The 23,577-nt window shown below is 40.1% G+C and overlaps 1 protein-coding gene across 2 annotated transcripts in view; it reads right to left on the bottom strand.

The window, feature by feature from the left end:
* The window catches only part of ESYT1 (extended synaptotagmin 1), a 131,789-nt gene that overhangs the window by 55,661 nt on the left and 52,551 nt on the right, over positions 1-23,577 (bottom strand). For both annotated transcript variants that reach the window (XM_089679978.1, XM_089679984.1), the window contains exons 5-13: positions 16,208-16,281; positions 15,487-15,559; positions 14,689-14,778; positions 13,838-13,893; positions 11,304-11,424; positions 10,064-10,240; positions 8,974-9,056; positions 1,849-1,897; positions 1,347-1,436 (exon numbers count right to left, since the gene is read on the bottom strand). In XM_089679978.1, the coding sequence (XP_089536104.1) occupies positions 1,347-1,436; positions 1,849-1,897; positions 8,974-9,056; positions 10,064-10,240; positions 11,304-11,424; positions 13,838-13,893; positions 14,689-14,778; positions 15,487-15,559; positions 16,208-16,281 (813 nt within the window). The remainder of the gene's footprint in view (positions 1-1,346; positions 1,437-1,848; positions 1,898-8,973; positions 9,057-10,063; positions 10,241-11,303; positions 11,425-13,837; positions 13,894-14,688; positions 14,779-15,486; positions 15,560-16,207; positions 16,282-23,577) is intronic.

The raw sequence follows: 23,577 nt of genomic DNA, 5'->3' as shown, positions 1-23,577 counted from the left end.
GGGAAGTTTGTAGTGTTATGGCTGATTGATTCACCTATGTCCATGTATTCATTCACCTAGCTTGTCCCAATTCGCTAAAGGAACAGGCAACTTTTTGTTCTGGGTCACACAGCATCCAATGCATGCCTCACAATTTCCTCTGTGTTGCACAATAAATGTAGGAGTGCTAATGTGTTCATACACATCTTTTTCCTTCATTGCACTGCCTGCTTGTGCCTGTCTCAGATCTAATTACTCTGCAACTTTCACCTGCACCATTGCTAGACAGGGATACCCAGGGATTGTGGGAAATATAGTCTCTTCACAGGAAGTTCTGTTCTCAGGTTACATACAGAGATCATGCATTAACCTGTACAGTGCCATGCTGCATGCCACATGTTTGAACACAAACAGAAATTGCTGACACTGGATTTTGAAGATTTACTCTACTATAGGCTGTGTGCAAAAGGCAACAGGTGACACCATGAAATTACAGGACCATTGCATATCTTATACAGGTGAAAACCACAATGTGTAGGTACAAAAGTTTATAATGCCTTTAAATTAGCCTTAAAGTCTAAGCTTTTATATATGACTCTAAAGCTGTCCATGTAGATGGACTTATACATCAATAACCCAGATCACACTGGAGGACATCACAAGGCCAGCACTACCATCTGGAGTAGAGCAGGCTACACACTATCAGATGTCTTTCAAGGGACAATCAGCAGTAAAGTATTGAAGTGCCTGCAATCACTCCAGGACCAACCACTGAGTCCTGGCTGACAGACTACAGCAGAGCACTTGAGGTAAAGTACTTCCTTCCCCTTTACTCAGTCATTGGAAAGGACTTGCCCCTTTGCATGGGGATGTTCAAGTAAATTGCAAGTTCAGCAGAGATGAGCAGTGCTTCATTTATTACTGGGTTCAGAAAGACTTTCTGATCTGAATTCAGCAGCCTAATTGCATGTGAGATATCACAAAATGCAAAAATGGACTAATAATTCAGTAATAAATTGTATTTCCATATGAGTGGTGAAACGTGCATTAAACAGTTACAGACCAAATCTTAAAGATCAATTATATTTTACCACTTGCTTCTTATATCTCTGAGGGACCAGAGAGACTAAAACCTCTATGCCCAAAGATCCTGGGTCTGCATACCTCATCATAAAGCCCCACTTCTCTGCTGGAGTCTTGGTAATATTATATAATGAAACCCCATTGATTTGGCTGCTGGAAGTGAAAAAACACAACAAAGGCATTCTACCAAGGCTTCTAGGAGACACTGTATATAAATAACACAAACTCAATCTGCCAGAGATAGATGGACACATACATCATAAATTAGATGATATTTTCTTTACCTGCTCCAGCTGGGAAGCATTGGACTGGAGAGTGAGCCACTCCAGTCGAAGATGAACCTTCCCACTCTTTGCACTGTTCAATGTGAACCACTAAAATGGTGAAAGAAAGCAGTCAGACATTACACACAGGGTCATAATACCTGCCATCTACTCCAAGGGCTTGTTCACACTGCATTAAGGTGCATTAATCTGCACAGGTCAACACAAGATCAATGCAAGGGCACAGAGAAAGTAATTGTTTTCAATGTGCCCTATTCACACCACAACACTGTATTGAGGTGGGTTGTGGTGCATTGCGTTGTGTTGCATTTTTTGCAACACATTGCACCTTGCAGTGGCTTTCGCATCTCTTACACAAATAAATGGAATTTTAATAAAGTTTAAATAAAAAAGATAAACAGTACCTTACGCTCTAACAATGCAAAGCCTGCCACTCATTACCTGTACACATGGCCCAATTGCAGGCTTGTATGAAAAAGCCCTGAATTCTATTACACTGTACCTTGTCCAAGACTTGAACCTTCTTCACCTCACCAAGATCCAACTTCATCCTGAGACATGTGGAAAATGTGGTTATAAAGTTGAATGGACAAATGAATTAGAATTGTTGCTTCAGCATTGCAAAATGTTTTCACCTATTTCAATTTCAGGCCTAAAGTACCTTAGTATGACTGTCAAGTAAACAAAAACCATTTGATGTGCTGATTAAATGTACACAGACATTAACCAAATATCCAGGTACATCCAGCTATCAACTGGTAAATTAGCAGATACAAAATGCTTTTATTAAAAAACAAGCAAATGCGGATTTGAAGAGAAAGATTAGTCACTATACATGGATACTAAAATCATTTTAAAAGAAAACCAGTCACACTTGGAAAGGTTCTGAGCACCTAGTCTTAAATTATGTTAATTCTACAAGCTTACCTGTGAAATATTTATATTCATCCACCTATGTGGCTTTTTTTGTCAGAGGGTAACTGTCTAAGAAAAACTAATCAGAAATGAGAGGCTTTAAAAGTCTGACAGTTGCTATCCTTTCAACTGCCTGAACTCAGTCTGATAACACACACGCAGTTTACCAGCATAAGGCCTCTTGCCCACGGTACTGATATTTGAGCGTCTGCTTTTTTTAATGTAATATCAGGCATTTGTTTTGCGCATATTTATATGCATATGCGCGATTGAACATTTGCCGCGCACAATATATTCTTAGGGAAATGCATTAATATTTATGCTCATATGCGCATATTTGTGCACATTTGCACTCACATGGCGTAAACTACTGACCAAAAATAGGCTATAGTTTACTTCAATAAAAAATAACAAAAAGCACTGTACTGAGCTTTTTCAAGCTGCAGTAAGGTAAACATAGTTATATGTTTATGTCTCTATGTCTCCTTTGTTGTAATCCTGTGATACACACTTAGCAGACAGCAGGTGTTATCAGTTTAAAGGCAGTTGGCAGTGAAACAACTGTCAGACTTCATGTAGCCTCACACCTATGCTCTATTGTGCACATTGACAGGCTCACTGATATCAATGTAGATGCATGAAAACGCATATAGTAAGTATTTCAACGCATTAGAAAGCACACTAAAACACATTTTAAAAAGCATGATATTAAAACACACTCAGGTGTGAACAGGCATTGTGTGTTTTAATATATTTAAAAGAATAGGTTCACTTTTTAAAAAAAAAAAATTATAAATGTATGTTTTTGCAGGCAAAAATGTGGATTTTTTTATATAGCCTACAGAGCCCTTCACCTGCGATTTTACATGCACTTATTATAATTTCAAAAGTCCCATCAATGTGCATTGACATGTAAAAAATAAATGCAAATGTTACAGTTTGTGTTGATGCATCGAAAATACTGTGGTTGGTTAGACTAATGAAAGGTTAAAAGGTGTGATAGTTAAGCTGGCTGAGGCAGAAACCATCCAAGATTTAAACCATGTATTGATCGATCAACTTGGGTACAACCAGCCTGCCTTTTACATGTGATTATTGCTAGCGGCTGTGACAGCCATTAGCAATATTCATTGCGTTCTCCCTCGGGGGCAGCTTCCCACTGGCTCAGCAGAGGGGATTCCCCTGTCAACACTGCCTGACTGCAGGAAAGAAATTTGCCCCGTCTATGGCCTTAGGCTAATGAAAAAATATCTGCAAATTGTTGATATGTAACTGCAGACCACTGCTCTTTATTAAATAAATCATATTAAATCAGTTCTTTATTGTATTGACAAAAGATTTTTCTGAAAGCATAATTTAGGACAGAAAGCTTAACATAAAATGACAGCAAATGTTTACAAAGTTAAAAAACCACAGACATTGCAGAGACCTATCACACAATCTGTTTCCTAACATGTACACAGCCTTGTGAGAGGGATTTCAAAGATGATCAAAGATAAGAGTGATGACTACAGACAAACACAGCAGTCATTGTCAGTGAACAGACCCATAAAGTAGAAGTCACCTTAGCTCAAAGTAAAAAAGATTATTTTACGTTTTGTGAACTCCTCCCCATACCCTGTAGGATCTTCAGATGTCTGAGATAATAAGGAGTACTTATGCTGCATAATATGTTTGCCATCCAGGGGTCATTTTGAACCCTAAATCAAGTAAATCTGCGCATACATCACAATTGCATAACTAAGACCAACATCAGGTAGCTGTGTAAGTTCATATCAGTACATACCTTTCACTGCAGAAGTCTTATTGTCGGAGCAACCAGCTTTACAACTGGTGTTTTTCTCAAATTGCTATTTATATAAAACAGAGCTCCCCTCCTGCGAATGCCTGCTGATAGGTTATTCAGCCGCCTTTCACTGCATTGCAGGATTGGGGCAGCTAGCATGCCTAATCTAAACCAGTGTTTCTCAACCTTTTCTCAGTCAAGGCACCCTTAAAAATGATACACAGTCTCGAGGCACCCTTAAAATTAAGGAAAGTCTTGAGGTACCCCATTCTAAAATGTGAAAAGTTTTATATAAAACGCAGTAACGACCACACATGTAGGACACCCAATATTAAAGGTGATTTATTTTTCCAAAGCAAATACACTTTTGCACACTGGTACTGAGTAGTATTCCATTGTTTCTCTTCTTCAGTTTTTCTCCATCACTGTGCTAATGTGAGCCCAACACTGATGGAGAGTGACGGGGGAGGGTAAAACTAGGATGCTGTGCAGGCAACCGACAAATTTTCCTTATCAACTGATGAGATCATTGGTTGTCAGGATGCCGGCAGCTAGGTCATAATGGTGCACAATGAAAATCTGTGGCTTTGTGTAACTAAAAGGCAGGCTTGTATACAAGTTTTGGGCAATTTTTAGACATTTTGCCAAGACACCCCTGAAAAAACTTCAAGGCACCCTGGTTGATAAAAGCTGATCTAAACTACCTGCAAGCAGAGAAACTGTGGGGAGCTTTGGGTGGGGCAGGACACATACAGTATCTTCTACATCAAAGGTATGTGCTGATTGCTTGTGCTCTTTGCTACATGGCACAGGTTTTCTTCAGCGATTCCTACTTATGTATACAATAGGTTTGCTTTAGGGCTAAATCACACCTTTGTGAGTGTGTTGCAGTAATCCATGTTGAGAAACAATGGCACCCCAACAAACTACAGCAGAGCAATTCCAACACACATGTGTTGCAGTACGTTACAATGCATTATAATGCGCTACCATGCGTTGTGGTTCACTGTGGAAAAATGCCTCATATATATTTTTTATCTCTTCTGTTGCATTAGCAGCCTATTCAAAATGAATGAACTGCAATGCACGCTAACACATGACACAATGGGGTTTATTTACTAAAGCTGGAGAGTGCAAAATCAGGTGCATTTCTGCATGCTAACCAATCAGCTTCCAGGTTTTATTGTCAAGGCTTAATTGAACAAGCTGAGGTTAGAATCTGGCTACCATGCACAGCTTCTAAGTGAACCCATTTTTGTAAATCTTCCCCCAAAGTGTATTAACGCACATGAGCTAACGCAATGCACATGAACAGCAAGTATGAATGGGCCCTTAAAAAGGGAACCAGCTGCGATTGGGCTCATGTGAGAATCCACACATTTAGTCTTAAGCTATTATAATTTCATATGCTTGTCTTGGAAAGATTTATAATAAGGGCCTGTGTTGACAGCTTTTGACTTGTGTTGACACAGGCACCAGATTGCCATCAATTTGATATGATTCAGAAATCATTCAGAATTTACTGACTGGTGTAAATGACCCGCAGCTGACCTCCTTCTGACTAGCAATTGACCTGCTTCAAGCAAGTTTTGCATTGCCAAAGATATGTATGGTAATGTAAAACCCATTTGAAGTGGGAAAATAAAACTAATTGACACATTTACCCTTTACTGAGCTTTACTTACCCCTTACTGAGGATGACCTTTGAAGCTAACATTCAGAGATGAAAAGCCCCCTCAGAGCTGCAGCCCTGTCAACTGCCTTTACTTCCACTTATAACATGCTGCCTTCCAGGACGTCGGTACTTATAACAATTTCAAAACACTGCCCTATAATTTACATTTCTGTTAACTACAAAGCTCTGTTAGGTGATTGTGTTGCACAAATTTTGACAAGAGATATATCTCAGTGAGCATTATATATAGTCAGACCACGGTGACTACAGGAATATTTGTTGCACACAACTGTCAATCTGTAGGTAAAAACATTACATTGCAAATGATGTCAAAACAAAGAGAACATTGAAAAGGCATAAAAGTTGGAAACATGCAGGCAAATCCCAGTTTGTCTAATGAAAGTCTATATTGTAAAACACATGTATCAAAGCACAGGGCCCATGGGCTGAATATGGCCCGCCAGGCCGTTTCATGTGGCCCTGGCACCTCAGCTGCAGCTGCAACATGCCCCTCATCTCCGCCCCCACCATGTCTCAGCATTCGGCAGACTCCGGCAGCTGACTCCAGCCCTCCTCTGGTCCTCCTCCAGACCCTGCACTTTCTTCTTCCCAGCTCCACCCCCAGCAGCAGCACAAGGTAAAGGGGGTGATGTAAGGAAGGGTGGGGGAAAATTGACTTTTGATGGCGTGGGGGCTCTTGACATCTGATGTAAAGGGGGTGGGGTGCTTTAGTTTTACAGATACACAACCGGCCCTTTGAGGGCAACCATACTGCTGATGCAGTCTGAAATTAAATTGAGTTTGACATCACTGTTGTAAAGCCTCATGTACAATTTATTAAAATCAAAAAAGCTCAGCCAAACTTGTGAGAGCACGATAAAGGGAGAGAAGAACTGATGTCAGGTACAGCACTGGATCAATACAGGGTAAGTGTTGAGGGGGCGCTGGGGGGGACTGCTAGTGTAAGATGTACAAATAACAGTGGGGTAAGTGAGCGCAGAAAGTAATGAAAAAGGCACAATGCAGCAGCTGGCATACAAGGTAAATCTCAACACCTTAAAACTCAAAATCACATGCAGACAGGGTATGCAGCGCTAAACAAAAATTGAATGTAGAGAACTAAGTTCCCAGTAGTTCCGTATAAATGAATTTATGATGCTGGTAGCCAGTTCAGATTCCAAATGTGATAGTAGAACCAAACCAGTTAGAGTAAAAAAATGTTCATAACAGCAAGGCATCAATATGCAATCCTGAAGAAACCAACAAAATAATGCGCTTACCACAAGGGCATACAAACAAGGCGTTGTATGCATATACTCTGGTGTATCGTCAGTGGGCAGAAGAGCCTGATTCACATTGCAGACAGCATCCGGTCACTAGGAGGAGATATCAGCACACACTCTGGGATCCCATCCAGCTCATTAGATAGGTCCAACGGCGTCCAGCCTCCCAGTATATACTTCTCCTATGGTGGTCCACCTTTCATGACTCACAAATGAATGAGTCATAAAGCAAAAACGATATGATGGTGAAGTATGTCTTTATTAGAAATTTCCAAAAAAGAAGGTATATAACTCACATGAGCAAATAGCCAGGTCAGGTGTCAACCTCCCTGGTGATCTAGGGCTCCCTGGTGTGTAATGGCGTCAGCTGGGCGAGTCCCCTAACATGTTTCGAGCTGAACACGCTCGTTATCAAACGATAACTCGCCCAGCTGACGCCATTACACACCAGGGAGCCCTAGATCACCAGGGAGGTTGACACCTGACCTGGCTATTTGCTCATGTGAGCTATATACCTTCTTTTTTGGAAATTTCTAATAAAGACATACTTCACCATCATATCGTTTTTGCTTTATGACTCATTCATTTGTGAGTCATGAAAGGTGGACCACCATAGGAGAAGTATATACTGGGAGGCTGGACGCCGTTGGACCTATCTAATGAGCTGGATGGGATCCCAGAGTGTGTGCTGATATCTCCTCCTAGTGACCGGATGCTGTCTGCAATGTGAACCAGGCTCTTCTGCCCACTGACGATACACCAGAGTATATGCATACAACGCCTTGTTTGTATGCCCTTGTGGTAAGCGCATTATTTTGTTGGTTTCTTCAGGATTGCATATTGATGCCTTGCTGTTATGAACATTTTTTTACTCTAACTGGTTTGGTTCTACTATCACATTTGGAATCTGAACTGGCTACCAGCATCATAACTTCATTTATACGGAACTACTGGGAACTTAGTTCTCTACATTCAATTTTTGTTTAGCGCTGCATACCCTGTCTGCATGTGATTGCTAGTGTAAGATGTTTTACCTTAATGCAGAGAATGCATTATGGTTAAAAAAACTTTTAGCCTTTACAATCGATTTAACTCCCATGAACCGGCCGACACTGTGTGTAGTGAAAAGACTCTTGGAAAATGTAGTTCTGGTGATGGGCCTACATCAGTAGGAAATGAACTTCGTGCAGCTGATAGTGATGTCACATAGAGCAATAAAAGTGGATTGTTGGAACAGGTAAAAAATAATGTTGGGACGTGATCTAAAATGAAGAGGGGGGTTTGAAAATACAAAAATGTCATGATTTTACATATTCTTTAACAATATAAGATCTACTGTAAATGTAGAACTAGCTGGTGACAAACAAAATGACAGACAGCAGAAAGGGAAAGTCCACCATGTGAGAATACGAAGATATATTTTGTGGTTTGATTATATGATAGGACATAGTAATATAACATTTTTGTACAGAAGACATTAAAGAAGATTTACGAAAGCTGGAGCACTCAGAATCTGGTGCAGATGTGCAAGATAGCCAATCAGCTTCTAACTTCAGCTTGTTTAATTAAGCTTAGACAATAAAACCTGGAAGCTGATTGGTTTCTGTGCTGAGCTGCACCAGATTTTGCGCTCTCCAGTTTTAGTAAATCCCCCCCATTGTGCATTCTTGATCTAACAGTCAGAGAACTTAATGAACAATTGCACCTTTGATTTTCTGAAAGTGTTCCAAATCGAAGATGTCTTATTTTAAGCCTTGTATATTTCTTCAGTAAAAACATAGAATGCTGGAGCTTTTGATCTGACATTCCGATTGTTGTTAAAAATATTGTGGCTGGAATCCCAAGTTATAACAATCTGAGACTATCACTATGCTCTGGGCAGGGCAGCACAGTAAGGAATAATTTTCTCCTAAATATGTACATAATGCGCAAAACAATACAAACATATTTGCAAATGTTGTCCCTTACCGTCCTAGGAAATCATCTTTATCAGGATCTTTATCAAACAACTCAATTTCTAGCTCTTGCCCAGGCACTTCATGTACTATTGCCTGCACATGGAAGCAACAAAGAGATATGATAAGAAAGACTACAATTTATATATTAAACTCCAGGCAAACAGATACAAATACAGTTAAATAACATATATCTTAAAAGAGAAGTTTAGGTTGTTCTTTTTCTGAAATCATACTTACCTAGGTGGATGTAGCATTGGTCCGATCCTGCATCAGTTCCCCGCCAGAACTAAGTGTGAGAACTCTGCGATCACATGACTGCTGATCATTGAGTTCTCACAGCCGCTCTGAACAGAGAGTGGTGACTGTCAATCACTGCTGTCTGCTCTGCCCTCCCCGGTGCTCACTGGAGTGCAGGGCTGTGGAGGAAGAGGGAACAGCTGGCTCAGGCTCTCAGCAGATCGCTCAGAGGCTGAGCCAGGTGCCGCTCTAGACTCTAGGGTGGATCCAAAGTCTTTAAAGTCGGGATCTTTCCCCGGCCTGGGGCAGATGAGTGATGCCAGCCGACAGTTGGATTCAGCCTGCTGTCAGCTGAAAACAGGTCACTGGAGTGAAGAACGAACTGCACTACTGTGATCCACAGAAGTACAGCCAAAAGAGCTTTAGCTGTATTTCTCCTTATATCTTTATACCCGTTAAGGATTTGTAATTTTGTGAAGCAAATCTTGTGATTTACCTACATTGCCACAACAATGCATACCTGGCCAGGTGACACACAGTTTCTAGTCCAGCAAAGCAGACACCACCTCTTCATTTCCAGCCTGTTCAATGGCCAATACATGAGCTATTAAGCTGTGTAGTTTGGCAGAGGGGGATAAATTACATGACTACATCAATTAAAAGTCTTTTGGTAGGTAAATACTAAAAATATACAGTATGTATTTCTACTGTGTGTTTAGTCATTTGCCCAGAGCTCCAGGCAGAAGTGATTTGACTGAACTCGATGGACTTGTATCTTTTTTAAACGATGTTATATCATAAATCTGCTCCAGATCAATAAACAGTCACTGAATAATGACTATGTTATGATAAACATAAATTACCTCATACATCTCATTCCACACTGGGTTTAGATTCTCATTTATGGTACGGCTGGTGAAGACCTGTGTCCCTACACGCACTATGGCATAAGGATCAGACTTTCCTGCTAGCAATCCTCCCATCTGAAAATCCTTCGGAGACAGACTACGAGCCTCCAAAAGATGGATGCGCACAATGCCCTGAAAAGAAGAATGGGAAAATCAGAAAATGCAAAACAGAATAAGCAAAAGAAAGGAATGCACTAGGTAATGTCTTCTATTAGCGTCTGGGAAGTACATGGAATAGATGTTGTAGACATCATTAAGATAGTACAAAGGCATTCTATTCTATTAAAGATGCCAAGGTACAAATTTTTTTTTATTTTACATTTTTTATCCACGCCACTCTGCCATCTGCCTACATTCTTGCCTAGGCGAGAACAACGCATATTGTGCCCCTGCAGTCTTCTAGAAAGCCATGTCAGATATACCAGGAGGCACTGGCTTCCATACAGCAGCTGGAAGAGAGCAAATCTTGCTGCATGTTATCAGGGTACTGGCTTCAAGATTCCGGTAGAGACAGCTTGCCCCAGATGACATCAGAGACGAAGATGTTGGCGTGGGACTTGGCACATGGTGGTGGATTACAGCAGGGCAATGTATATGTGTGTGAATGTGTTAATTAAGGGCAACCCAGCATAAACCCTAGGCATGGGTAAAAAGCAAAATGAGCATGGGGCATGGGAAGTATGTGAACTTCCTCTTTAAGTCACTGCCATGAAAACTTCAGAGGAACTGGTGTGCTATATCAACACAGTAAACTATTTAACACATTTGTGGTTTGAAATGCAAAGTCCGCTGGTAGCTGTTCCCATGTCACTACCTACTGTAAATCAATCATATAGAGAGAATACTAGTACTTTGCATCCCAAAAGCCCATTTATCCCAAGGGAACACTGTAATAATGACAGAAATGGGTAGCATAGTATGGGTAGTTGGCAGAAATAATTATATAATGTACCTAAATTATTTTTACTGTTTAGTGAAGTGATGACAGAGAAATAAAGTAGAATGGACAATTACGTTGACCACAGACCATAGCAAGTGTACTGATGAGTTCCATTAGAAAAATCCAGAACATTATGGGATGAGGGAAGGAATAGACATAAAATATGAATCAGACATAAAGTAACATTAAGATATAGAGAGAATACCATTGAATCTAACCTAGAAAGACTAAAATATTAACACAATAACTGGTTACCCTGGGAAGTGGAGAACGGAGCTCTGCTACATGAAGATCTTGGGCAAGGGGGATGGCAAGGCGATTTGGCAGCACCAAGTACCCAGAAATGATGTCCATAATCATGGTGTCTGATATTAAACTGTAAAAAGACCAGAGCAGAGTCAAGACAGAACACAGGAGAGTAAAACTGTGAACATAATAGGATGGAGCAGCTCAAACATCTGACCATTATTCATAATGCAAAATGCAACATGCGCAGTAAGTGTGGTCATACATAACCTGACAACAACAAGCAGTGCTTCAGATCGATCTCAGGCATCATTTGCATTTGGCAGTCTAGCAGTATCAGACCTCCTAGGGGCTGATAAAGAGCACCTTTCAGCTGACAAAAAAATCTCCCAGTGAGTAGGGTCTGAACTTGCTAAAATGCTTTTATGTGTTATTACTCATACTGTATATATGAGTTAACAATTAGCTGTATGATTTAATAACTTTACTATATAAGCCTTTTTTAAATTACTCCTTAAAAATAGTATTTATTTATAATTTGAGGCACTAACCTTGAAAAAAAAATGTACATAAAGACTTCAAAAAAATGTCTGCTGTGTGTGTTTTGAATCTGTGACTCAGACAGCACTATAGCCAGAGGGTAAGCATAAAAGCCAGCAAGCAGCATTTTAGAAGAGAGTCAGCAACACCAGCTCCTATATTCTTCTTAGGAAAAGTTTACTTAATGTTAAATTTCCTCAAAGGCTTATTTGAAATACTTATATTCCTGCCTCTTTTTTAAAAGTGCCTTAATTAAGTGACTCTATGCCCAGATTATGCATATTATAGCATTTAAATCCTCATTCATCTCTGTAGCCATTGGCATTGTGGAGAAATTCATTTTCAAAATTCACAACAGAGGCACTAAAATCTCAGAAAGCTATTTTTTATGGATAGCAGAATCTTGACAGCCTGCAAGCCCTCTATAATCTTTGGAAATGATTTACTTCACAGTATAAGTGGCTAGAGAGGTCAGGAGTGGCTTGTCTTAAATTTCTTTACTGCTTGCTAAGAAGATGTACATACTTTAATAGCCATAGTTTGGACATAGGTGCACTTTAAAGCCTGGTACACAGGGGAAGTTATTTTAGTTCAACCCAGCGGCTGAATGAAAAAACATACAGATCACTGTACAACACATCCAATGTTAGTGTGGTAATCTCCCCGCTGAGCTATTGTGTTCCAACAGAGGGCCTGCCCCCCCATCAGAACACAATGATCAGCGCTGAATGGATGCTGGGTTTTGTAAGACCAGCTTCTGTTGGATGACGAGCTGTACAAACAGGCTGTAAGTTGTCCGGTTGCAGCCTAACCGACCATTTTCAGCCAATTTTCGGCCCGTGTGTACCCAGAGTTAGCGCACCAATATAAAGAGAGAGAGGTGCCTTCAGCATTACAAAAGAAGTTCAGAGGAATTAAATGAACTACTACTAGCTATGCCATAGTATAATGAAAACCTTTGCAGACATATAATTCTTTAACACATAGGTACAGATGTGAAAGGGATTAGCCTGATGTAACAATCAGCCTGCCGGGTTTTTCCCAAATGTTTAGTGCCATCAACTATAGCTGGCAACACTAATCATTGTGTTCTGCAGCAGAAAGGCTCGCCACTGGCAGAATACAATAGTGCTGAAGGAGTGATTTAAAAGAAAGAAAACTGCATAATCTATGCCCTGCCTATTACTATTAGTCAGGACTGTCTCTGTGAGCCTGAGGCTTTTATCTGAGCAGTTGCTAATTAGAAAGCCTGAGTAGCTACAAATAATATAGTTATGTAAAAATGGTACAGGAAGCATGCAACACATCTGAAATCTACATCAAAATTAACCTTACAACATCTCTTCACATAGTTTCCCTTAATTGGGCATCACCGCAAAATATATTAAATTACCACAGAAAATTGGAATAATTGTCACATCATTTATCTGTCAGAGCCCTCAAAAATACCTGCTACGTCTGCGCATGGGAGAGCTTGTGACATTGTTCCCTTACTCTGAGGATGCAATGCTCAGGCCGGAACAGCCATATACCAGGCTCAAGCACTGTCATTTAGGGAGGAAGATTCTTAAACCTATGTAATCAGACATAGAGGCGGTTATTTACTAAAATTGCATGGTGCAAAATCTGGTGCAGCTCTGCACAGAAACCAATCAGCTTCCAGGTTTTATTGTCAAAGCCTAATTGAACAAGCTGAAATTTGAGGCTGATTGGCTCCCATGCACAGCTGCACCAGATTCTGAGTGCACTAGCTTTAGTAAATTTCCCCCATACTGTCACAGAGCTCACACAAGGTTTGGGCATAGTGATCTGACACACAAATGGAGTGCTGGCAAAGTGTGGGGAAGGTTGGTATCAATGGGTGGGGAGCTTCCGTCAAGAGAACCTGTCACCTTGCCCTGCTCCTTGAATGATGACAAGACATAGGCCAAACATGAACCTTCTGAACAGTATTAGATGACAACAGTTTGAATCATAAAAAAACCCAGGCAAAGAATACCTACTCCAGTCCGGGTATATCCAGCAAGTTTGTGAGACCTGTCCAGTTTAAATCCAGCATCTAGAAGGGAAAGGCAAGTAAACATTTGTTCATTTGTGCAGCATGTGTAAGGAAACCTTAAAATTACACAACTGAAACCAAAAGTGGATATAAACGAAGTTTGTTACAAATACAGCCTGGTTTATATGTGAGAATCAACATCTTTGATATGATCTGCAGACCACTATATCAGTTACATTGCAAAACTATAAACACACCAGGACTTGAGAGCAAAAACTGGAAGGAAGCGCCTATACAAACTACACTACAGTTGTCAGTTTGCTACTGTAGCTTATGAAATGAATGTAACAGTTGTAGTTTCTGTGCAGCATCTTTACTCTTTACAGCTCTTATCTACATTTCTTTCTCAATTCTAGAAGATCAGACTGCAGACATTTTAGTCATTTACAGTATTTATTACAGGTACTTAAATCGCACCGTCAATTTACACAAAGTTTTACATATATATTGTACATTCACATCAGTCCCTAACCCTCAAGGAACACACAGTCTAAGGTCCCTAACTTACATTCATACTTACACATACTAGGGCCAATTTAGACAGGAGCCAATTCACCTACCAGCATGTCTTTGGAAACCGGAGTACCTGGAGGAAACCCACGCAGGCACAGGGAGAACATGCAAACTCCAGGCAGGTGGTGTCGTGGTTTGGATTCAAACCAACAACCCTAGTACTGCCAGGCGGAAGTGCTAACCATTTAGCCACTGTGCTGCCCATTTTATAAAAAAACTAACCATAAAAATATACTGTATCAGCAGTATGTGTGTGAAAAGCTTATTTCATTGTTGACATACCGGACGTCGGATGAAGAATAATGTTATGGCGCCAATAATAGGGACATCACCAATGAGAGGTTCTAGGATGACTCGCAACATCCCATGAAGCTGGTAAAGAAACCAAAGCAATGTCATTTTAGTGCAATGAAATTAAAGTAGACAAATGAGAAGTCTTTTCGACATCAAGTTCAAGTGCTGGTGAAAAGAAAGAAATTAAAAAGGTTTAATTCACAAAGCTCTACACAAGGATAAGAATCTTTATTTTTAGCCAAGTGACTAATTTCCATGGAGCTGCACAGTAGCAATCATTTAAAAAAAAATAAGGATGCTTTCTTCGTAAGTTGAGCCTAATATGGTTTATGTGTAGGCCACAGAAGAAGATGTGGCCTGTTGTGTAAACAAATATATATATTCACTTTTAATGGCATGGTCATTTTAAGGATTAATAGATAAATATTAATAGATAAATATAAATCAATTTCTTGGAGTATATCACGGGACACAGAGCAGGCTATTCATGACTATTTGGGTTTTAGGCCACCTATAGGTGAATGGACACTGGCCGACCAATCAGAGAGGAGGTCCTCCTCTATATAACCCCTCCTATACAGGAAGTACTTCAATTCAGCAAATTTCTCGCTTGGCCCTCTTATCAGCGCAGGATTTTGTGGCTGAAGAGTTGGTCGGCAGAACTGCCATGCCAAAAATTGTTGGCAGGTTTTCCATTTCATGGGGAACGGCTGTTTGGGACATCCCATATAGTCATAAATAGCCTGCTCTGTGTCCCTAGATGTACGATAAAGAAAATTCACTCACCTGTGCACCCTTCACTCCAGCTTTACAAAAATACTTTTTCACTTCCACGTCTATTTCCACATCTCCAACATAACTGCACAGAGAAAAAGAAAGTCAGTAGTGTCCTGAATGACATCTAGCTGTACAGAACAGGCATTGATTAGCATTTCATGCTGGGTGGATTAAAATAGGCAAATCTTAAAAGAGACACTGTTACCTTACCCTTGCAGTATCTCTTTAAAATGTCACCATCCAAGATGTGTGTACAGAAAATCAATGCCTCTACTTAAAGACACTTTCCAGATGGTGAGCACACTAATGTGTCCCTCAGGCAGCAGCTAGAGCAAGTATCAAGATGGCCACACACTGATCAAATTTCACTTCCTTCAATTAAAAAAAAAATTTAAAGGAGCTGGGTAGAAAATTGGCAGCCAAACAGCTCAATTTAATCAGATGCAGCTGCTGTTCAGATATTCTGACACTTGCGGCTGTCAGAATATAATAGCCACAGCAGGAGATTTGTTCTGTTTAGAGTGGATGGAGAAATTTGTTAGATTTTTTCCTATGTGTGTATGGCCCACCATAAGCAAGTAGAAGAACTGTTGAATTTTTAAGTTTAAAGAGGGGTAATACAGACTTGTCAGGCATAAAAATCACTTTAACTCAATATGTACTGTATTTAATTTAAAAAAAGAAGGGACAAATGGGAAGAACAACAACAACAACAACAACAACAACTTGCCTGATATTCATGTCCAGTATAATCTGTTTCTTGTCCATTTCTGTATGAGCTTTAACACCAGTTATCTTCGGGGCCTGCATAATTACAGAACACAATAACATTTTGCAGATGCAGTTCATTTAGATAAGGAAATCCCCTATATATTTTTCACTTGAAATTACAGGTTTCACAGAAGCTTGTACAATTTCAAAAATTTAAAAAAAAAGTGTTTTTTTAAATAAAATTTTGCAAATAAATAATATTTCATCATAAATCTTGGCCAAATTTTATTGTTATTTTTTTAGTAAAAAAAAAAAAATCAAAATTTGTTTATAACCAAAAATTATAATTTTTAAACATTTTTTTTTTACATTTTTATTTTATTTTTTATTTATTTATTTTTTACATACTTTCACCCTAGCAGTACAGTGTCACCATGACACTACTACTTGTGGGGGGTGATGAAGATTTTTTTTTTTTTTTTTTACACTGATTGCTTTTATACCCATAAAGGATGTAAAAGCAATCATTTCTCTTTCTCTCTGTCTGCATTCTTGCAGTCATTGAGAAATACTGAGTGAGCTGTGATTGGTCACAGCTTGTCACATAGTACAAGGCTGTTGTGAATAGCCTTGTACCATGTGACCTCTGTGATCATTCACAGATTTCACACGTAGTAAGCAATGATGTCACAAGTGACATCTTGCTTACTACTTTGCATGTGATCACTGATTCGCCAATCAGTGATCACATGATCGGGACCTCGTACAGACGATCGGTGTTTCACTGTGTCCGGAGGACACAGCGGGCACCGTATCGCGGTGATGCGCGCTCCCAGGGAGCGCACATAGCTAGGAAAAGCGGGTGCCGTTTATGAACGGCAACCCACCCCTGGAGTGCCACCGCCCTGCCGTTTATAAACAGCAGGCAGACGGCAAGAGGTTAAAGGTGTCTCCAGTCTAGATGGAGGAGCAGCTGAGACACTTTGGACGGCAGCATTGTCAATGCAATAGCAGAATTAGATGGACTTGACTGACATGCTGAAGCCAAATTCCAGATAACAAATTGTAAGTTACAGCAACAATTTTTGTTTAACTTTTGGGATAAAAGTTTTACAGAAATTAATAAATCTGACCATTGTAAAGGAGAAGTAGACCCAATGTTTTTTTCGCCCTACTTCCCCTATGGATCACAGGAGGGCTCTTCATTTTGCCACATGTCACTGAGCCAGTCCAGGCTCTGAAGAGATCCCTACTTTAAAGTCCGGATCCACCCAGATGCCTGGACCGGCAGCTGGCTCAGCCTCTCAGCAAGCCGCTGAGAGCCAGTGGCTCCTGTCCCCTCCACAGCCCTGTACTCCAGTGATCACTGAAGGGGCAGAGCAGAGAGCCAGTAACAATCACCGACTCTGCTCACTTGAGACTGAGAACTGATCAATCAGCAGTCTTTGATCACTCAGTTCTCAGTCTTAGAGCCGGCAAGGAACAGATGCAGCATCGGACCAATGCTGCATCCACCTACAGTAGGTGAATATGTACAGTTGTGTTCAAAATAATAGCAGTGTGTTGAAAAATGTGAATAAAGCTCAAAATCCTTCTAATAGCTTTTATTTCCATACACACAAATGCATTGGGAGCACTACACATTCTATTCCAAATCAAAACATGAAGAAAAATATATCAAATTTGTGTTGTTACTCTAAACAAATTGAAGAAAAGTGAATATTAGACTGTTCAAAAAAATAGCAGTGTTTGTATTCTTCTTTACAAACTCAAACATTCACTATATAAACTGAAAAATGTTTGAAGATTTTGCTTTCCTTTGAATCACTTAATGAATATTTAGTTGTATAAGCACTGTTTCTGAGAACTGCTGTACATCTGTGTTGCATGGAGTCAACCAACTTCTGGCACCTGTGAACAGGTATTCCAGCCCAGGATGATTGGACTACATTCCACAGTTCTTCTCTATTTCTTGGTTTTGCCTCAGAAACTGCATTTTTGATGTCACCCCACAAGTTTTCTATTGGATTAAGATCCAGGGATTGGGCTGGCCACTCCATAACGTCAATCTTGTTGGTCTGGAACCAAGATGTTGCACGTTTACTGGTGTGTTTGGGGTCGTTGTCTTGTTTGGAACACCCATTTCAAGGGCATTTCCTCTTCAGCATAAGGCAGCATGACCTCTTCAAGTATTCTGATGTATTCAAACTGATCCATGATCCCTGGTATGCGATAAATAGGCCCAACACCGTAGTATGAGAAACATCCCCATATCATGATGCTTGCGCAACCATGCTTCACTGTCTTCACAGTGTACTGTGGCTTGAATTCAGTGTTTGGGGGTCGTCTGAAAAAGTGTCTCCGGCCACTAGACCCAAAAAGAACAATCTTACTTTCATCAGTCCACAAAATGTTGCGCCATTTCTCTTTAGGCCAGTCAATGTGCTCTTTGGCAAATTGTAACCTCTTCAGCACGTCTTTTTTTTTCAACAGTGGGACTTTGCGGGAGCTTCTTGCAGATAGCTTGGCTTCACATAGGCGTCTAATTGTAACAGTACTCACAGGTAACTTTAGACCTTCTTTGATCTTCCTGGAGCTGATTGTTGGCTGAGTCCTTGCCATTTTGGCTATTCTTCTATCCATTCGAATGGTAGTTTTTCGCTTTCTTCCACGTCTTTCAGGGTTTGGTTGACATTTTAAAGCATTTGCAATCATTTTAGCTGAGCAGCCTATCATTTTATGCACTTCTTTATATGTTTTCCCCTCTCCAATCAACTTTTTAATCAAGGTACGCTGTTCTTCTGAACAATGTCTGGAACGACCCATTTTCCTCAGAATTTCAGAGAGAAATGCACTGTAACCAGCTTGTACAACATTTGCTGCCTTCCTTCCTTAACCTCCCTAGCGGTCTGATTATGTCCATATTTCTGTGCTCAAAGCGGTACATTTGTTTGCATGGAAATATGTATTTTTTTTTTGTAGGCCTGTGATTTTTAGGAATAACTCACTGAAATCTGTCCGAACAAGAGTCTAGTAAACATTCCGGGTATGATAAAACTTGAAACACGAAATCATAAATTATAATTTAATAAATAATCCTAAAAAAAATAATACAAGAATAATAAATTTAATTCAATAATATAATCAAACCAAAAACACTGAAATTTGAAATATAGCGCCAAGTTCGCACATCACTGAGCAAAGTCACAAAATCGTTTTCAGTGTCTGATGGCAAATTTCCCCACGAATCATTATCACTCAATTCTGCAAGTAGTTCTGATTTACTATCACTGTTCTCTAGCTGGTCTAAAACCGATTTTGACCTAAAGGGACACTTTTTGGACGCCATGTACGTTTCTCAGTTTCCAGGCAGAAAGAACAGTAAAAATGCAGGCAGGACGCCGGACAAAGCACTCGGGACAAAATGTATGTGAAATGGTTTGATACAGTAATGTTTTACTATGTGATTTTAGTGTATTTAGTGAATGTCACTTTTTGTCATTTTCAAATTTCCCGCTGTTCCGTCCCCCGTACGTCCCGACGCTCGCAGGGGACGGAACCCAGATGACAGATGCCGGCATCCGCCGGATTACATTGCCGGGGACACTGCAGGAGGGACATCGCGGGAGCGCAGAACAAGGTAAGTGATCGAGGGATCGCGGAGCAGCGCCGCAAGGTATTCCCGAGTGTAGCTCGGGGTTACCGCTTTTGGTACTGAAACTTTACCCTGAGCTACACTTGGGAATACCGCCAGGGGGGTTAAATAAGGGCAATAATTGCCACCTGTTTTTCAAAGAATGAATGACCTCACTAATAGAACTCCACACTGCTATTATTTTGAACATGCCCCTTTCAATTAGTGATTCAATTACACAGAATCAGCAGCATGCATGTCATGACTGTTGGGTCTGTTGGATTTCTATTACTCTACTACACCTGCTAGTAAATTATTTGCCATGTAGAAATATCATTTCTACCAAAAACAGTGATTGATCAGGTTAGTGATGTCTGACTGCTATTATTTTGAACACAACTGTATGTTTGTTTTTTTTAAATCCCGAACTTCTCTTTTAATGCAGCCCCATATCTAAGAACTGGTAAGTAGCAATACATTGCATTTTTGTTTTTGGATTTAATACGAGTTTAAGCAAAATTGTAGACATAAGTAAATCAAAAAGGTATGTATTCCCATTCTAAGCAATGTATCAGAAATAACCATTTTTAAAAACACATAAGAGGCTGAAGTAGATTAATAAATATACTAGGATTCATGTCAACATTTTGAAATGAGCAGCTGGTCTTTGTTGGTGCAATGAAGACTGCTCTCTCCACTCACCTGCACCACAATAGAAACATGAAAGAAAAAACTGCTTTGGTTGCTGTAGGCACAATGATTAGTATTGTTTTGAGAACATTTTGATCATAAAATGTAAAGTTCATGAATAATAAACAGTCTAAGAATGTAGTGTTGCCTTGATTTACTTCCTCCTTGGACACTGCAAGGCCAAATGCCGCCTGACTGGCATACACTGTCCTTGGAAATGTTCTATAAAATCTGACTATTTATACACAGCATAAGGAGGATGTCAGGGAAGGTAAACCGGAGGTCCTACACTGAAAAAACACTAACTAAAAGTAATACCTCAAGTCCCCTTGTATAAATACAATACTTTGCATTCATTTTAGACACTCTGAAAAAAATTATGTAATGTAAAAATGCTTTTAAAAATGAACAGTTTTATGTATCAATTAACAGGCTACAAAGCGCATAAACAAAAAATTCTAAATAAAATCAATATTAGGTAAGCCAAGTGGAACTAAATTCTAAAATAAAAAAAAATACTTGGAGCAAGCAGGCTCTTTATTTCAGGAGAGACATGCAATGTCTCTTCTGCAATAAAATAAACCTACCTGTCTGCTCACAGTCTTCTGTGGAATGTACACTGAGCTGCGCAAGCATAGCTCAATGTACATTTCAGGACAGAGCCTGTGTGCATTCCTGCGCATGCACTGGAGCGACATCATCCTGAGCCAGCCAATCAAGATGGCCAAAGACCAGTACATGGAAAAAGCCTGGGAAACAATGCCAGCACCAGTGAGGGACCTCGCAGGTGCCAGACGGTTGAAGCTGAGCATTTTGGATTTCATTTCCACTTTAAAACAACATCAGTATTGTGTACACTTGCACAGTGTTTAAGGAACCAGGTAAGTAAGGTTGTTCAAAACATCTAGAACTACCACAGCTCTTCAGTGGATTTAGGCTGTGTTGCTTCTGTCTCCTCATGTAATCCCAGGCAAACTTGGCGATGCTGAGATCAGTGCTCTGTGGGGTAATACCCAACAAATTAAATTCAAAATACTAAGAATAACTTACAAAGCCATTGTCAATTCTGCCCCCAGCTACATCACTAACCTAGTCTCAAAATACCAACCAAATTGTTCTCTTTGTTCTTCCCCAGACCTCCTGCTTTCTTGCTCCCTTGTCACCTCCTCCCATGCTTGCTTCCAGGACTTTTCTCAAGTTTCTCCCACCCTCTTGAACTCCCTACCCCAATCTATCTAGCTATCTCATACTCTGTCCACTTTTAGGCGATCCCTGAAAACATGTCTCTTCAAAGACGCATATCCCACCTCCACCTAACAACTGTATTTCCACTTTTTCCATCAGCTCCCCCCCCCCCACAGTTATTCCTTCTTGTATTACTTGACCCTCCCTTTAGATTGTAAGCTCTAACAAGCAGGGTCCTCCAATTCCCCCTATATTGAATTCTTTTGTAACTGTACTGTCTGCCCTCATGTTGTAGAGAACTGCACAAACTATTGGAAGTATATAAATCCCGTATAATAATAATAATAACAACAACATCTCTTCCAGGGCTCCTTGCTCTTCTTTTCACTGAAGATAATTCTCAATAATTTTGGCTGCATGTTTGTGGTCATTGTCCTCTGCAGAATTAATTTGGACTGATTAGAGTAGACACTTCCCTGATGATATTGCATAATGGATGGATATTTGCTTGAACTTTTGAGCATTAGTGATGAGCTAGGGCAAATCTCAATCCTAGCCAAACCCACCTGAGTGAACCTACCAGGAAGCTGGGCCAATCATCTTGTGGCTGGGGCATTCTCCTCCCTGCAGCCGCATATATACAATTGGCATGGATACATGCAGCTGTAGTGCAGGGAATGCCTTGGCCACTTATGATTGGCCAAGTAAGTTGTCAGCTTCCTAATGGGCTTTTTTAGGTGGATTCAGACTAGGATTTTGAGGATAGTTGAGGCAAAATATGACCAGTGAATTAGAAGATTTGTGGTACTTCTCTCTAGATGTTTAGCTAACAAACTGCTTTATGTTACAGCCAAATATTTCAAATTTAGGCTCATCATTCCAGAGTACCCACTGTCATTTGTTCGCACACCACTTTTTGTGCTTTCATGAATAGGCCAGTTGCTTGGCCTTGTTCCCACATCAGTGCTCTGAATTTTAGCCACAGGTCTTCCATGAAGACCACTTCTGATCAACTTCTCCTGAATGTAGATGGGTATACCAGGATCCAATTGGTTTCTGCCAGGTCTGAGCTAATAGTGCTATTAGACATCTTTTGAACGGAAGTCAGCATGATGTACCTTTTATCTGCCACATCAAGTTTCCTGGGCCAACCACTTCATGTTTGGTTCTCAACATTGCCTGTTTCATTGTGCAGAAAAGCTAGGACAGCACATCTGGAAACACTTGTGTTCCTTGACATTTCTTCCTGTGGGAGACCTTGATGATACAGTAAGACCACCCTGTGTCTTGTTCTGCTGGGTCTTACCATTGTATAAGAAATTTTCACTGAACTGTGTTCAGTAACCTCAGTTTGTTAGTAGAGCATGAGCTTTTCCCCATCCAGTCTCATTCCTCCTATTCAATTGATTCTACTGGATATAATGATTGTATTTAATCAACATGTTATCCTGTTGATCATTAGCAACTATGTGATATAATTATTTAATCTTACCAGCAAAATCCTCAACAGTGTGCAATTGTACTTGGGAGAAATGATGCATTTTAAAAGCAAAGGGTGGCCACACAAAATATTAATTTGGTTTAGTTTTTTTAGGCACTTTATAAACTGTTAATTGATAAATAACAACTATTAATTGTATATTAATAAATCTTTACACCAGCCTTTCTCAACTGTTTTTACATGGAGGAACCCTTGAAATAATGTTGCTGGCTCAGAGGACCTCTGCTATAAATGACTGTATCCAGAGCTTTAGAGTGATGGTCACTGGGAAGACTGCTCCCCCCCCCCCCAAGGTAGCTAAAAAGATCATTGTTGTCCATGGTTGCTCATCTTAGAAGTGGAAAGTTGGTCATTGTTCAAGGAACCCTTAGCAACCTCT

This window comes from Staurois parvus, unplaced genomic scaffold (assembly GCF_062004578.1).
Source record: "Staurois parvus isolate SC_StPar_1 unplaced genomic scaffold, SC_StPar_1.0 ptg000017l, whole genome shotgun sequence".
NCBI classification, from domain to species: Eukaryota; Metazoa; Chordata; class Amphibia; order Anura; family Ranidae; genus Staurois; species Staurois parvus.
The sequence above is the reverse complement of the archived record's forward strand: the minus strand, read 5'-3'. Positions and strand labels throughout refer to the sequence as shown.